At 35.4% G+C, this 17456-nt stretch overlaps 1 protein-coding gene across 1 annotated transcript in view; it reads right to left on the bottom strand.

The window, feature by feature from the left end:
- Window positions 1-17456, bottom strand: part of RPS6KA5 (ribosomal protein S6 kinase A5) — a 178923-nt gene that overhangs the window by 70606 nt on the left and 90861 nt on the right. The window contains exon 5 of the mRNA XM_012547365.3: window positions 7661-7768. Coding sequence (XP_012402819.2) covers window positions 7661-7768 — 108 coding nt within the window. The remainder of the gene's footprint in view (window positions 1-7660; window positions 7769-17456) is intronic.

Genomic DNA, 17456 nt, shown 5'->3' with positions numbered 1-17456 from the left:
CTTCTATTTTCACAGCTCATTCTGGAAGCCTGTAAATTTCTAGTTCTTCCAACGTAGTGTGATTTACTCAGGTAGATGTCTGTTTATTACACTCCTGCTCTGTGTCTTATTCCTTATCCTAGGTCTTTGCTACCTTGTGAACAAGACTGCTTCTCTCTGCTCTAAAACTGCAATTGAGAAAATGATAATTAGTGAAAGAGCTTCCAGATGGTCCTTGTTACTGCTCCCAGTATAGTACAGGATATCCTGGGATTTCCATTTGTTTGGATGTTCAGTCTCCTCATTGTACCTGGGTATTAGGCTAGTCCATGTTACTGCTATCCCACAGCCTGGTGCTACTTCTGCTGTGTTGCTAGCTGTTGTCCAAAGATCACTCTATCCTATTGTCCATAGATATCTCTATCTTCCTAAGCTGCTCTAAGCTGGAAAAATGACTCACAAATTTTTCTTGGCTTTCCCACTCATAATTCATTTTGGCCTTTTTTTTTTTCTTTTGTTTTTTGTGGAAGAAATTTTGGGGTTGCTAAACTCTCACTTTACTCTTTCTCTCCATTGTGAAATCTCAAATCCTATCTTTAGGAAGAGGTCTTTCTTCATACCTTCAGATGCTAGAGTCTTGCCACCCCCTCAGGTTACCTTTCATCTATATTATGTATATATTGTATGTACATATTTACATATTATTTTCTATAGAACAGAAATTCTTTGAAAGCAAGGACCATGTTTTTGCATTACTTTGGATTCCCAGAACTTAGTACAGTGCTTTGTACACTGTAAGCACTTCAATAAATGCTTGTTAACTAACTTGATTCATATTCATATTCAACCAAAATTCTAGATCTTTTTCAAATTATTATCTATTCAAACCTTCATCTTGCCTGTGTGAAGCTGATTTTTTAAAACTCCAAAATAAGATGATATTTATCACCATTAAATTTTATCATTGTCAATAAAACTTAACTGTAAAAGATAGGAGACATTTCAATGAAAGTGAATAAAAAATATATGAACTAAAATCAAAACAAAAAAAAAAAGGATTAAATTTTATCTCATATTGGTTTCAATAAATTTTTGGCCCAATTTAGCCTGCTAAGCCTTTTCTAAAATCTGACTATCATATAGCATCATCTATCCCTTTCTGTCACATGCAAAGTTGATAAGCAGGACACGTATTTCTTTATTTTAGTCAAAGATGTCAAACATAAAAGCTCCTTGTGATTCTCTGCTGGAGATTTTGTTCTAAGTGAATAAAACTATTAATGACTACTACTGGCCAGTTGCTGATCTGCTTATCTACACTATCATCTATCAACCATTTTTTAATTTTTTCCAAAAAAGCACAAGATTCTTTGTCAAATGAATTACTAAAATTTAGGCTATCTACTAAGTTTCCTTAGTCTAACAGGAAAAATAGCATGATCTATTCATAATGCAGTCATAAAAGCTCTTTGTAATCATTGCTTCCTTTTCTAGATATTCACTAACCCTTCCTTTAATTTTTACATATTTCTAGAATGTTATGAGGAGTTTAAAACAAACTGTTGAGATTACAGTTGTAAGACTCCACAATTTTTCTTTTTCCTTTTTTTTTTTTTTTTTTTTTAAATTGTGTCATTTGCCTTTTTCCAATCCAGGAGTACCTTACCCATTCTACATGACCTTAGAAATATTACAGCTTTCCAAACACATCTACCAGTTTTTTCAGCATACAAAAATGTAGTTCATATGGTCCATGTGACTTTAATTCTTAGCAAGGCAGTTGAGAGCTCTCTTATGTCCTACTTTTTTTTCTGCTCCATTTTTTAATTATTAATTGAACAAACATGGACATACTGACAATACAGAAGGAATATAAAAAAGATACTATATAAAACAAATTACTATCACACAAGTATAAGTTGAATTTAACATAAGAATAACAAAATTGTCCTGCTTATCTGTGTTTCCTTCTGAACTTCTCTCCTCTTTTGTGTATTTTTAATTAAATTTTGTCAATTACCAAGTATTTATTTTTCTCTCTTCCCATGGACAGGAAAAAAGATAAACAAAATTCTGATAAACACATCAAATAAATTTAAGTCCCATATTGGCAATTTCCAAAAATATCTATCTTATTTTGCATATTTGTCCATTACGTCAGTATCAGGAGATATATTACAGTGTTCATCATCAATCCTCTGGAATTAAATTGATAATTGAGTTGACCAGAACTAAGTATTTTAAAACTGTTCATTTTTTAGTGTTCATGTTGTAGTATGAATTATTTTCTTTCTTTTGTTCACTTCAATCTAAATCAATCTTCCCAGATTTCCCTGACACCATTACTTTATTTCTTAGTACACTGTACCAAATTTTTTCAATAAATCCCCAAATAATGGACACTTCCTTAAATTTTCCATTCTTTGCCATTACAATAGGAGCTGGACACATAGGAATTTTTTCAATCTTTCTGTTGTAATGGCCTAGAAGTGGTATTATTGAGTCATAGCATTTGCATAATTTAACAACTCTGGGGACATAATTACAAATTGTTTCCCAGAATGGCTCTATACTAATTTATAGCTCCATCAAGGCACCTGTTTTTCCAAAACACTGCAATATTTGTCATTTTCCTTTTTTTATCAACTTTGCCAATGATGGGTATGAAGAACCTCAAAGTTGCTTTAATTCACATTTTTACAATTATTAATGATTTGGAACATTATTTTATATGCCTATAAGACATCTTAGAGTTTTTCCTCTAAGAAATACCAGTTCATATTCTTTATCACTTATCAACTGGATAATGGCTCTTATTTTTGTAAATTTTGTAAATTTGAATCAGTTCTGGAATATTCTGGGAAAAGGAACCTTTATCATAGAAACTAAAATTTTTTTTATCAGTTAGCTTAGTTGTTATCAATTAATCTTAGTTCTACTGTTTATGTAAAATTTCAATTTCATATATCAAAATTGAGCATTTTATCTTCTGTGATCCTCTTTATCCCTTCTTTGGTCATGAACTATTTCCCTGTTCATTGATATGAAACATCATTGTCTCCTTATTCCCCTATTTTTTTTTTTTTTTAAAGATAAAGCTACTTTGATACTGGCAGGAAGCAGGCAAAAGGAGAACAATGGCTTGGGGTGGGATGGATGGAGAGATCTAGCTTCATTAGGTCTAGATGATTGAAATTCTCTATTATCCTTATACCATGACTTCATGTCAAGTTTGTAATATGCTTCCTAAACTCATCTATTTTCCCTTTCTATACAGATGATTTGTAATGTATTTTAACACTTCTATTTCTGTCCCACATGATTATATTTTTAAAATACATGTGTGTGTGTATATACACATATACATACATACATATTTTTTTTACTATACATACAAATAGGAGTAGTCAAAACAAAACAAATACCCACATTATCCATGCTAAAGAATTTTTCAATCTGCACCCCGAGTCCATCACCTCTCTGTCAAGGGGTGGGCAGCATCATGAATCATGTGGAATCATGTCTAACCCATAATGGTGATTAATTTCCTATCAATGACAAGGGGGGTGAGGAATATGCTCCACACAAGGGCTCTAGGTTTGATGCAATTTGCTTCTGCTTTCCTGTTTCTCTTCTCTTTCCCTTACCCAAAACACTTACCACTAAATTCTAATCCTTTCTTTGATTATAAGCCCCTGCTCTGAATCCTTTCTTTTATATACTCTATCTCCTTTTCCCCATTCCCTCTTATTTTCCTACTAAATGAAATATATTTCTGTTCCCAGTTGTGTTTCTATATGTATATTTTCCCTTCCTTTGACTAGTTCAGATGAGAATGAGGTTCAAGTGTTTCCCATTCTCTCTATTACTTGTTTTTGACAAGTCTTTTACTTCTCCACAGAAAATATGTGAGATATTTTTTCCCACCTTTTCTCTTCATTCACCCTCAGTATATTCTTTTTCTTTCAATTCTTCTTTTAAGATCATCAAAACATAAAACAATTTAAAAAATCTTCCATGATCTGTATGCTGTTAGATTTTCTCTGTGAATCATGAAGATAAAAAGATTCTGAGGGGATTATTGATGTTATCTCTCCAAAGGGGAATGTAAAAAAAAAAATTTATCCTTGTTTAATTCTTTATGATTGCTCACTCATATTTACCTTTTCATATCTCTCCTGACTCTTGTGATACTTTCTTTTTTTTTAGATTTAGGTATAAAGTTCCTAGTATGTTCAGGGATTTGAGGGATTTTTCCAAGAGTTGACCAATAGCATCTGTTTTGAATTGTTGATGCTCCTCCCAGAATAAGCTGATTTTTTTTTTTTTTTGGCTGAGGCATTTGGGATTAAGTGACTTGTCCAGGGTCACATAGCTAGGAAGTTTAAGTGTCTGAGATCAAATTTGAACTCGGGTCCTCCTGACTTCAGGGCTGGTGCTCTATCCACTGCACTACCTAGCTGCCCCTACTTTTTTTGGAGAGACAATTGGAATTAAGTGACTTGCCCAGGGTCACACATTTAATACATATTAAGAGTCTGAGACCAAATTTAAACTCAGGTACTCCTGACTCCAAGGCTGGTACTCTTTCCACTGCACCATCTAGTTGCCCCAGCTGCTCTAATCTCATTATCATGCTGACAACTCAGATTCTTAATACCTTTTCAATCCCTTTAGCCTTCTTTCCATAGAAGGACTGAATTCCTCCTAAAACTTTCCTTTATAGAGAGCAGAATTTGGTCTTTCTGATTCACTTCACTTTCTATCCATCCATTTAGTTTCAACTCATGAAATAAGATGTCCCTTCTTCCAGGATAAGCTGATCAGCTGAAAACTCTTTACCATGCTGCTTACTCAGCTTTGGGTATGAAACATCTTCCCACTACCTGTAACCGCTTTTCCCTTTTGATTAGAGAGAGACATACAGATGTATCCCAGTCCCCTTTTTGTCTGACCCTCCCCCCTTTACATCTCCCTTTTTGAGTGCTGTCTTTTCCCATGAGTTTCCCTGTGGACAGGGAATGCCTTTCTTTTTCTTATTTGTATCTCCAGAACCTAGCACAAAGAAGGCACTTAATATTTACTGGCTTGATTGACCCTGGGTCAGACCACTGTGGGAACCTTGAAAACTTACAGGTTATCCCAAATCTCAGAATATTATTATATTCATTATAGCAAGAAAGAAGCCTCAAGACCCAAGAGAATATAAAATAAGACCAAACACAGTACAGCCATTTCTTATAGAAGTAATGAAATCTAGTCCTTAACACAAAGTCAAAAGTCAAGTTTTTTAAGGATGTAGAAGAAGATATGGGCATGTTTGTAGCCAGGAGACAGGGAGAGGCTAAAGTGACAAAGCAAAGAGTGGACAGTTAGATTTAGAGGAAATAAATAAGTGAAATCACTTGGACAAGTTGAGGGGTCAATCTTGGCCAGGAGTAAGACCACTTCATCATGTAAGACAAGGGTGAAAGAAAGAATGGCAGAAAGAATCTAAAAGGAAGGAGATAAGGAAGAGGGGAGGAAATGAGAGTCATGGTGGAATCAATTTTTTTTTTTTTTCTGTAAAACATAAGGCAGAGTTCTTAGCTGAAAGATGGGGGAGAGGAAGGCCTATGGAAGATTTAAAGAGGAACTAAGAGATTTGGAAGAGTCATTGGGGAAAGTGTATTAGTGTGTTGCTAACAGAAGTATAATAGGATTGCCTATCAACATTGAGGGCCCAGTTATAAGATAAATTTGTAGTGGATCTAATCAGAAAAATTGCATGATTTTCTTTACTTTTGTTCAGTGCCACATATGTAAGAATGAAGATGAAGACTAGTGGGGAAGATCCAAGATTGGCTGGGAACTTGGTTGGGAATAACCCATAAATGATAAGGGGCTAGGAGTTCAAGAGAGGAAAACAGTAGAGAGTTGAATTGCTTCTGGAGTTCAATATGGGGAGAAGAGGAAAGAATGATTAGTGCAGGGGAAATGGCTTGGGAAAGAGATTGGAGGTCACAATGGGGATAAAGAACAGGATAAAGGGGATAAAGGAAAGGAGAGCAAAAAGTCAATGGGTTATGTGATCATATAAGGGAATTTCCAAATTTTCAAAAATGGAAGTAGCATATGTGTGAATGAAAGAAAGATTAAAAGTATTACCTTATTTGTGGTTGAGGTGGAGTAAGACAGTAGCTCATGAAAAGTGAGTATATTGAATAAATATGTTGAAGTATTAGGGAAAGAATTGGGGAGGAGAAAAAAATTGGAAGCCAGGCTTCAAATTCATTGAGAAAGGAAGAAAAGTGACTAGGATTGTGTAGAAAACAGTTACAAAGATTTTAATTGGGTGGTGGATATAAAAAGTATAACCTCAAAGGAAAAGTTCCTTCATGGAAGTGGGGGGAGAACCTAGAACTGGCAATGGGAGCAAGTATCCAACACCCTCTCTTCAACTAGTGAGCTAAGGAGAATGAGTGAAGGTGCAACAGATACTAGAAAGAATTGTCAAGGGAGGTTAGGTCAAGGAAGAAGCCAGGTTTCAGTAAGAGCTAGTAGATCGAAGTAGCGGGGTAGAATAGATTTATAATGAAGATTTGTGATGAAATTGCTTCCTGTGGAACAGGCATTTCGGAGGACAAGGTGCAAGAGCTGATGGAGTTAGAATGAAACTTTAGGGTGGAAGGGTTGGAGGGATGGGAGTAAGATAGTGGGTGTGGAATAGAGTTTGAATAATGATCTATAGAAATTCAGAATCGCTGGGACATGAAGATAATGATTAAGTGTGAAAATGTTCAACACTGAGTGGAAAACATCACTCTTCTAGCCTCAAAAGACTAGTGAATAGGAGATGAGAGGTTTGAAGTTTAAGAAATTCCTTTTCTTTGCCCATTTAAACTACGTGGTAGAAATCAATTAAAATCCAAATTTATTTAGATAAGTCACTTTCTACCTTCAAAAAGTATTTAGTATTATTTCCATGATAGTAAGTCAAATCAGTAAGTATTTTTTAAATGCATATTACATTATAGGCATTGTACTAATACAAATAAAAAGGAAGGAATACAAAGGAAGGCAAAAACCAAACCAATGTAAACAAATTAAAAAGTCTCTGTCTCAAGGAACTCACAGTGTGAAGGGGAAAAATATGCAAACTATAAACAAATAAAATATATCTAGGATAAATTGAAGATAGCTTTCTTGTAAAAGTTGGATTTTTAGCTGAGACTTGAAAGAAGCCAGGTGGTAGACCTGAGGGAGAAAATTCCAGGCATGAGATGGCAGCCAATAAAAATGTATAAAGAAAGGAGATGGGATTGTGTATGTGAGGCAGAGCAAGGAGACTAACGTCATTATATTGTTGATTACACATATGAGAGTAAGTTGCAAGAACTTCTACAAAGCATTCTCAAAGAAAGTGCTATAACCATACTTAGCTGAAATGCAAAAATATTACTTAACCTAATGTTGGACTGTATCAATGGAATCTTTAATGCCTACCCTTATAAGTTAAGAAAAAGTGAACATCTATCTCTAAAATGTTTACTTATTAAAAATAACATATACATAGTATAATAATCTGGTACTAAAAGCAATCCACCAAAAATTTCTCAAATCATCTTCTTCAGAAACCCATAAAAACTTATTTTCTATTCATAAATATATCAATAATTTAAAATATATATACAATACTCACTTCATCAGCAAGGAACTCCTTACTTAGACCAAAATCTGTCAGTACTACATGGCCATTATTATCAAGTAGAATATTCTCCAGTTTAATGTCACGGTATATAATGCCCAACTGTAGAAGGGGGGAAGCAAATAAGCATTTATTTAAAACAACAATTTCTTTAAGTAACAATAAAAATTCTTAAATGTCATTTAAAAAAATCATGTCATTCCACATCCTCAAGAATCCACAGTAGTTTCCTATCACTAGTCAGAATGATTCAAAGTTCTTAGGAAAGTCTATCATGATAGTCCTCTATCAGTTTCCTTTTATCTAATGTAATTTCTCAGTATTTCATATTGTTTTATTTCAATCTAGTAAGGTCAATGTTCTTACTTTATCATCTTACAACATATTTGCCCCTGCTTTAATGTATTTGCTCCCCATCTGGAAAAAACTCCACTCACTTTCAAGTGAGATCTTCCTTGAATATACTCTTCTAAGAAGCCTTTCCTGATTAAGTAGCCCACAAAATTCATTTTTTAACTTAATGTTTCACACCATTTATATATGATTTGTACCACATTTATCTGTAAATCACAGCTCCTTTAAGTTTTTCCTGTATGTTTTCTGACAGTTTTAGTTAGTCCTTAGAGTTTAAACAGCTAAAAAAAAATTAATTTAATATTTTATAACAATTTCATTCTGTGTACAATCACTGATCAAAAAAATAAATAACTGCCTCATCTCTTCCAGAAGCTATATTATTGCCAGTTCAGTTTCTCAGTATTGTCTGACATTCCAGCTTAAGATGAATTCTTGATAAAATAAATGTTCTAAACAAAGAAAATGTATTTTTTTTTTTTACCAATATCAAGGCTATGAAATTTTTGATAACAAATTTAAATATAGGAAATACAAGACAATTGTTTCCAATAAGCCACCTTTTTTGCTTGATAATGTATGATATTTATCAATCAATTTGATTTATATGCCTAAGTCCTAGAATGCCATTCAAAGAAAAAGTATGGCACTTAAAGATAACTGAGAGAGAAATAAAATATATATACTTTAATATTAGAATGAGATAAAAATTTCTAGATTATCTAATTATTTTACTGAACACTAGAAAATGCACTTAGTGATAAGCATCATCTCCCTTCTATTCCTCCCCAAATGTCTGTTTGGGACTAGGGAATTCAAAAACAACACAACAGAGAAAAGGGCTTTTCTCCCATGATGGATTTATATCTTTTCATATATAAATTATTTACCCTAGAGTCCAATGATATATATAATTCTTTATTTGCTTAGACCTAAGGACTAGAAATACTTTATATTCAATATTTAAAATTTAGAATCATGTTGATTTGGTAATCACTTAGCAATCATCTTTGCATACATGGCATTTATTAGACACTCTAAGAGGCAGCTAGGTAGATCAAAGGATAGAATGCTAGACCTGGATTCAGCAAGACCTGAGCTCAAATCTGTCCTCAGATACTACTTAGCTGTATGACCCATGGAGAAAGGAAGAAGAGGGAGAGAAACAGGAAGGGAGAGAGGGAGAAAGGGAGAGGGAAGAAGGGAGACAGAGGGAGAGGGAGGGAAAGAGAGAGGGAGAAAATGAACAGATTTGTTTGTATATTGTTATCACCTATTAGAATTTGAACTCTTTGAAAGTAGGAACCTTGTTTTAAGCTTTTTTCTTTTGCATACCTAGAACTTAGTATCTGGTACATAGTAAGAGCTTAATGATACTTAATGCTTTTGCTGCTATTGCTGTTTATTGATGATGATATTTATTATCATGTGATATTCAAAAGAGGTTTACAGATGTTTAATGTTATATTTTTGTCTTCCTGTCTCTTCAAATGTCTCAATTTTGCCTAATTATGAATTGGTCAGTCAAAAATCACTTATTAAGCTTTTACTATGTGTCAGATAGTAAGTACTGAAGATAAAAAGAAAGGTAAAATATAGTCTTTGACCTCAAGGGGCTCATATTCTAATGGGGGAGACATATGCCATGTGTGTGCATATTTGTGTGTGTGTATATATGCAAAGGGAAGGTACTCAGAGGAAAAGCAGAGGATATAAAATAAAAAGGCTGTTACAGATTGTGGGACATGACTTGAGACTTATATTAAGTCAGAGAAGGCAGAAGGTAAAGGTAAGGAGGGAAGAATCTTCTGAGTGAATAAAAAGCATAGAATCCAGATAGGGAGCGTTTTGTGCAAGGAATAGTGAGAACAATGACAGTGGATTGTAGAATACATGAATAGAGAATAATAGGATGGAAAGGAAGGAAGAAACCAATTTATGAAGAGCTTTAAATATCAAACAAAACAGTAAATATTTGAATTATATGGTTGGACCTGCACTTTAGGAAAATCAATTTGGCAACTGAGGGAAGTATGAATTGGAATGGGGAGAAAATTAAGACAAAGGAGATCAATGAGTAGGCTTTATACTAATCCAGGGATGAGGTGATAACAGCCTGTACCAATATGGTAGTTGTATAAGTGATAAAAATAGTACAGAACATATAGAAGAGAAGTCACCAAGGCAAAAATGATAAGACTTAGCAATAGAGAGAAATTGGGTAACAAGTGCAAGAAAGAAGTATAAGATAACATCAATGTTGCAAACCTGAGGGACTGGGAGGATGACAATATCCTTAACAATTAAAAGGAAATAATAATTTATTAAGTGACTACTATGTATAAGGCATATGTATATGTATGTGTGATATATATACACAAATAACACTTATACAAATATGTACATAAATATACAAACACAATCTTGTACCTGTAATTTTACCCATAATTTTCCAGGACAACCTACTGATTATAGACTACATATTACTGAACACATTAAATGAAATTATAGTCTGAGCAGACTTTTTGGTCACATAATTGATTTTGACTACAAGCTCCTCAGTAACACCTGAATGACATTGTTTCTCACTGATAAAGATAGTAGAGTCATTATTGTAAGTATATATTTATATATTTTTTCTTTCATAAAGTGAATTAATTTTTTTCATGTTAAGTAGTAAATACTAAATTCTAATATATTTCAAAAGGTGATTTCATTGTGGTTTACAGAAAACAAAAGATCATAATTTGTGTTTCTGCACTTGAAGCATTTGACATTTCTTTTAATTGGCTCCTGAGTCTAATTCTGTTAGTATATGGCAGTGTCTTAAAATTATAAGCAAGGAGAATAGAATTAAGCACTACTATAAAATGGACAGTCTTAATATTCATGTTTTTATGTGGCAAGTTTTATTTTTAACTTATGCCTCTCATAAATTATGCTGTTTATTCTTATAGGTAGATCTTTTGATAATTTTAATACATCCTGTTACAACTAAGGTCCTTTAATAATATAATTCCCACATATGATACCAATTCAATAGGTCACAAACACTTCTTAAATCCAAATCAGAAATATGAATATTGTAACTAAAATTTCTTAAATCTAGATAAATAATATTTTAAAAACATAAAAAAGACCTTTTTCCAATTTTTGCAGCATGAATTACAAAGCTGTGAGCAAATCTTGAATATTTTGTTTTAATAGCTGAGATTAATTTACATAGAGGTGGGAAAAGGAAACAAAAAAAGGTTCAAACACTAAAAAAGTAGATGGAAACAGAGGAAATGAAAATAGGGGATTCTCAACCAATAAGAAAAAAGGAATTCTTATTCCTTAGACCAATTAGTGTTTGTTCAGATATAAAAGGTTCAGTTTGGAAAATACACAATAGGAATTATGGTTCTATATTAAATAGGATGTTTTCTATGGTAAACTTCTTGTATTCTTTACTGAAAAATAAAAACCTATAGTGCTATTCTTTTTTTTCAATTTCGATTGAGGTAGGGAGGGAAAGGAGGTAGAAGTTAAAAAAAAACCATTGTTTTTAGCTCCTTAGTAAAATAGAAAATATAATGTCCAGGTTAGCTCTCGGGAGGACCTCAGGATCAGAGTCCGGATCAATCAAAGTCCTTGATCTTTAGGGGGAGAAGTGGAGGCAGGCAACCTGCCATGCAGCTTGCCAAAGATGTATCCTGGCATCTGGAGTCCAGAATCTCCAGTCTCTTTCCTCCTTGTCCTACAGCCATGTGACCCTGACCTCTCTCCCTCAGCCCTCCAATCCTTGCCCATGATTATCTTACTACCAAACATTCAGTAAGCACCAATCATGAGGAGAGCCATCATATTACCATATCAACTAAGTATATGCTTATAGAGTCATTATCTCACATCCAAAAAATAATCAGCCTTAAGTGCTCTGCTATCTGATTCAATCACACCTTTTCAGAGTTTCAGCCCTCTACATCTCTCGCTTTCTTTTGTTTTAGAACACAGGTAGTCACGCCACCCCTGACTTCTCAGGGAGGTGAGAACCCCAAAAGGAGGTGATCACACCCTCCCTGACTTCTCAGGAAAGGAGGTGAAAACACCAAAAAGAAGGTAATCACGTCCCCCGTCCCTGCAACTTCTCAGGAAGGGAGATGAAAAGCACCAAAGGGAAATGGGGAGTCAAGCCAGATATTGTTAGTGGATTTCTGGGCTGAAGGGTATTACTAGAAACAGATATGCACAAACCCATCAGCTTGGGAGGTATTACACAAGCACATAGCAATAAAGTACAGGCTAGCAATGATGACTCTCCCCACAGCTGATACAGGCTCAATGTGGTGTAACAAACATGAATTGTAAATGCAAGTAGTGATATAACAAACAATATAAATCAACATGGAGGTGTAAAAGATTTTTAGAAGTCCTAGAAGGAGGGTATGTAAACAACAATCACACATACGCCTCCTTCAGCAGCCAAGAGATAGTCCAAAACCAATCTATTGTCCATTGCTTCACGTGTCAGGGAATCCAATGATTCCCCCCAAGTTTTTGAAGTCCTACAACAGTGTCTTATGTGTCAGGGAATCCAATGATTTCTGCAGATTTTGAAGTCCTACAACAGTCTTATCATGTCTCAGGGAATGCAATGATTCCTGAGGATTTTGAAGTTCTGCATCAGTTTCATTTCACAATTTCTGATGTCCATGAATCAGTTGCCATAACTTCAATGCTCTCTCAGTGGTGAGCACAATCAGTACTGGAACCACTTGATGTTTCTTGGATCTTCTCCTTCGTTTCAAGGGTCTGCTCCATCTCTCTCCAATGGACAAGGTGAATATGGCTCTTTAGCACCCAGCTGATTCCTTCTCCATCTGTAGAGATACAAGCAAACCCTCTCCCCCAAGCAGTTAACCTATCTGGTTCCTTCCATTCACCACTTTCTGGGTCTCTCCACATCACCTGGCAATTATCTAAAGATAGTGGAGCTGCTTGCACTGGACACTGCCCTTTTAGTGGGTTATAAAACTTGTTTGCTGGAGCCAGTGCATCTTTATCAAAAATCAATAAGTTAATTGTATAAAGAGCTAAATTTAGAAGTTCTCTAGGGTTACCTGTGGCTCCCCCTTTCTTTTGTTTTTGGAGGAGTATCCTGTAGTCTGTTTCTCCTCTCTACTAATCCTTGTGGATTAAAAGGTATGCCAGTAGTGTGCACAAAAGTGTGCAAAATGTTTAGAAGTATATGCAGGTCCATTATCTGTTTTTATTGTTTTTGGCACACCTATAATTGCAAATGCTTATATAAGGAATTCAGTGACCACTCGGGCTGTCTCTTTTGCTGCTTGTATTGCAAAAGTAAATCCTGAAAAGGTATCTACCACAACATGGATAAAAGACAGACGACCAAAAGATTTATAATGAGCCACATCCATTTGCCAAATTTCATTGGGTCTCAAACCATGAGGGTTCTTCCCTGGAGGGAGTGTAAGAGCATGGAAAGGAAAGCAAGTTGTACGGGCTTTTACTATGCTCTTAGCTTCCTCTTTTGTTATCCCAAATTGCAAACATAAAGCTTGAGCAGCCTGATGATATTTAGAATGAGATTGTTGGGCTGCCTGAAATAAAGGCATATTGGCTAACATGGTTAGAAGATAATCTACTTTTGAATTACTATCAAAAATAGGACCTGGAAGTCCACTATGAGAGTGGACATGCAAGATATAAATCTTACCTGGATGCTTTCTCACTTGCTCTTGAAATTCCTTAAAGAGCTGATAGATATTAGAAGTTACAAATTTTACTTTGGGCTGTGGCAATTCTTTGTATCACACCTACCAAATAGGCTGAATCAGATATTATATTTACATCTCCTGGATAATAAGTAAGAGGTAGAATGACTGCATACAATTCATTCTGCTGAGTGGACTGAAAAGGAGTTCTGACTACTCTCTTTATAGCTAAGTCACGAGAGTATACAACACAAATATTATGTTTGGATGCATTTGTAAATATAGTTGGTCCTTTAAGAGGAACCTAAGAAACCTTTTCTTCAAGAATCCATGACAATTATGTAATAGGCAGGTTATCTTTAATGGAGACCCATGTGTAAAATTTGGAGCTGTGGCCAATAAAATTTGCCACTCTGGGATGGTTTCACAGCACACATTAATTTGTGCCTTGGTATAAAAGGTGTATATCTTGTCAGGCCTTATCCCAGATAATTGTACTACTCACTTAATAGCCTTTTTTTTTTTTTTTAATAACTTTTTATTGACAGAACCCATACCAGGGTAATTTTTTACAACATTATCCCTTGCACTCACTTCTGTTCCGATTTTTCCCCTCCCTCCCTCCACCCCCTCCCCCAGATGCAAGCAGTCCTATACATGTTAAATAGGTAACAGTAGATCTTGAATACAATATGTGTGCAGAACAGAACAGTTCTCTTGTTGCTCAGGGAGAATTGGATTTAGGAGGTATAAATAACCTGGGAAAAAGAACAAAAATGCAAGCTTACTTAATAGCCTTTAACAAAATTCTAGCCACAAGCACTGGGTAAGGAGTAAGGCTTTGTTCTGGTTGTGCTGGGAGGTTCACCCACTCTATCACACCATCTCTTTGATGAAGGACTGCTGAGTGCCTCTTTTGTAGCAAAAATTGCTATTTCCAAAGGTTTTGAGTGACTCTTTCAACCACATTGGATAAAGCCAGTTCAATTTCTCTCAAAGACTCTTGAGCTTCTTTTTTAAGCTGGCGTGGTGAGTTTAAAGCACTGTCTCCCCTTAAAATGTCATATAATGGTTGCAATTGATAGGTAGCCAAATCTAACACTGGATGCATCCATTGGATATCTCCTATCAATTTCTGAAAGTCATTTAAGGTCTCTGTTCTTAAGGAAAGTTTTTGTACTGTAAGCAACTTAGGGTATACTTCATATCCTAAATATTGAAAAAGAGCATGTATTTGAATTTTTTTCTGGAGCTATATGCAATTTGTAGTTCCTTAGTATTTCTATGGTCTTTTGTAGATATGCTTTTAACATTTGCTCCTCAGGTGCATATCTCATATATCATCCATGTAATGCAACAACATAACTTTTAAAAATGCTTTTCTTACTGGAGTAAAAGCAGCAGCAACATACATTTGATACATACTAGGGCTATTTTTCATTCCCTGTGGCAAAACTCTCCATTCATATCTTTTATAAGCCATATCTTTTATAAGTCTCAGCTAAGTTAACGCTGGTCACTAAAAAGGCAAATCTTTTCCTATCCTCCTTATCTAGAGTGATAGAATAGAAACAATCCTAGAGGCATTCTCTAGGAAACTGAGTAGGAGATGGAAGTCCAGGCTGAAGAGTTCCCATAGTTTCCATCTGTACATTTACTTTTCTTAAATCAGTCAACATCCTCCATTTTTCAGATTTCTTTTTTTACAACAAATACAAGGGAATTCCAAGGACTTAGAGAAGGTTGTAAGTGTTCTTGGTCAAGTTGTCCTATACTAGATCTAATATGGCCTGAATTTTTTTCACTAGCTAAGGGCCACTCTTCTATCCACACTTGTGTACCAGTTTTCCATTGAATAGGAACAGGTGAGAGTGTCAGCAGGCCTTTGACAGCAGCCCTGCCTAAAAAACCGAAGTACTCAAGTGTAATCCTAACTGTTGTAAGATGTCTCTTCCCCACAGATTGATAGGGATTTTTTCAACTATAAAAAGAATAAAAACTCCTGTTTCACCTTCAAATGTCCATCTCATAGAGGCAGCACTAACTTCAGCTGCTATTGATCCTCCTATGCCAGATATATAGATGTCTGCCTTAATCTTTGGCCAGTGACTGGGCTAGTTGGCACCTCTAATGACTGTATGATATACCTTCCTGTGTCTACAAATCCTTCTCATGGTATGCCATTTATATAGATAGTGAGCATAGGATGGTTATCTGTAATTGTTGCAGTTTAGAATATTCCTGGATTCTGTTGCTTGGAGTCAGAATCTGAGCAGCTATCACCAGATTGCCTATTAGGAGTCTGCATCAGTAAACCTGATGCTACTACTTCTGGTTAATAAGTCACGCATTGTCTACCTGTCTTAGTGACTGGGATATTATCTACACATTCCTTAGTTTCCCACCTCAGTGTATGGATGAACACTGTTTTGTAAGTACTCTCAGGAGGTGAAATGGTCAAGCCTTCTGTGCCTGGAAGTAAGGGATCCATAGGCTGGAGAGAAACAGATTTCACCTCTCCAGGGGGCATCTCAGTAGCCCCTGCTGTCTACAGCTCTGTTCTCCCCAATTGTAATCACTTTCTCCCATCAGGTTGCTTCCTGGCTGATTGATTATGTAATCCCTTTCTCCATCAGATTGCTTCTTGGCTGACTGGTCATGTCTGAGTACTGAACTTTTAAAGACTCTCTGGGTGTAGCATGGGCTGCCATCATGCCCCAAGTATTTTTTGTTTTGGGCCCTGGGGCTGGGCCCCTCATCCCATTTCCCTGAATCACTCTACCTTCTGAGGCCCAGTGGAAGCCTCTGTTGCATTTTAGACATGGGGTTTTGGGTCTTGTTCTCTCACCTTGTCTTCTCGCTCTATCTCTATGCCAACACTGAGCTTTCAAATGCCCCACTTTACCACACTGAAAGCATTGATGAGTCTCTGTGGAAGTCCCTTGACAAAAGGGAACCTGTTTTCCCATGTTCAGATCTTGGGAAGTCTGCATCATAGCCTGGCTATAAAAAATATTTGTGCCCACTGTGGCACAGCATCTTATGATCTCCTCTAAAGGACCATCCTTGCGTAGTCCCAGTATAATTCTTCTATAAACCTCATCAGCATTTTCTTTAGCAAATTGCCTTATCATAATTTCTGTTACTGCATTTTCACCAATAGTCCATATGACAGCTGTCTGCAAATGTCCCACAAAATCAGCAAAGGGTTCGTTTGGACCTTGCTCTATTTTTGAAGACTTCTGCTCTGTCTTGCTTTCCTGGGTGGAAGCCCCATGATAGCAGCCAAAGCAATTTGCTCATATGCTGTTATGGGGTAATTAATCTGTGCTGAAGTGTCTGCATAAGGACCTAAACCTTCTAGTTGATGAAAGGTGACTGGTATATTAACTCCAGATTGCCTATTTCATTGGATTTTTATCCTTCAGAGTTCACTATATTTACAAAGCTACAACAAGTTTTGTCTAGGTTCTAAACATGTCCTTGCTATAGATTTGCAATCAGTAGGGGTTAAAATTTCATAAACCAAATTCTCTAATAACATCTTAACATAAAATGATGTAGACCCATAAAGAGTGGAAGCCTTTTTCAGGTCTTTGATTATTTCTAGATCAAAAAGAGTGTATATTCTTTTTTCTTGACCTGAAGAGTTAAGCTGTTAAATCACAAGATAAGTTTTTATTCTCAAATCAGTTGTATTTTGCCCTTCCTCTTTGGCT

Source organism: Sarcophilus harrisii, chromosome 2 (assembly GCF_902635505.1).
Source record: "Sarcophilus harrisii chromosome 2, mSarHar1.11, whole genome shotgun sequence".
Lineage (NCBI taxonomy): Eukaryota > Metazoa > Chordata > Mammalia > Dasyuromorphia > Dasyuridae > Sarcophilus > Sarcophilus harrisii.
The sequence above is the reverse complement of the archived record's forward strand: the minus strand, read 5'-3'. Positions and strand labels throughout refer to the sequence as shown.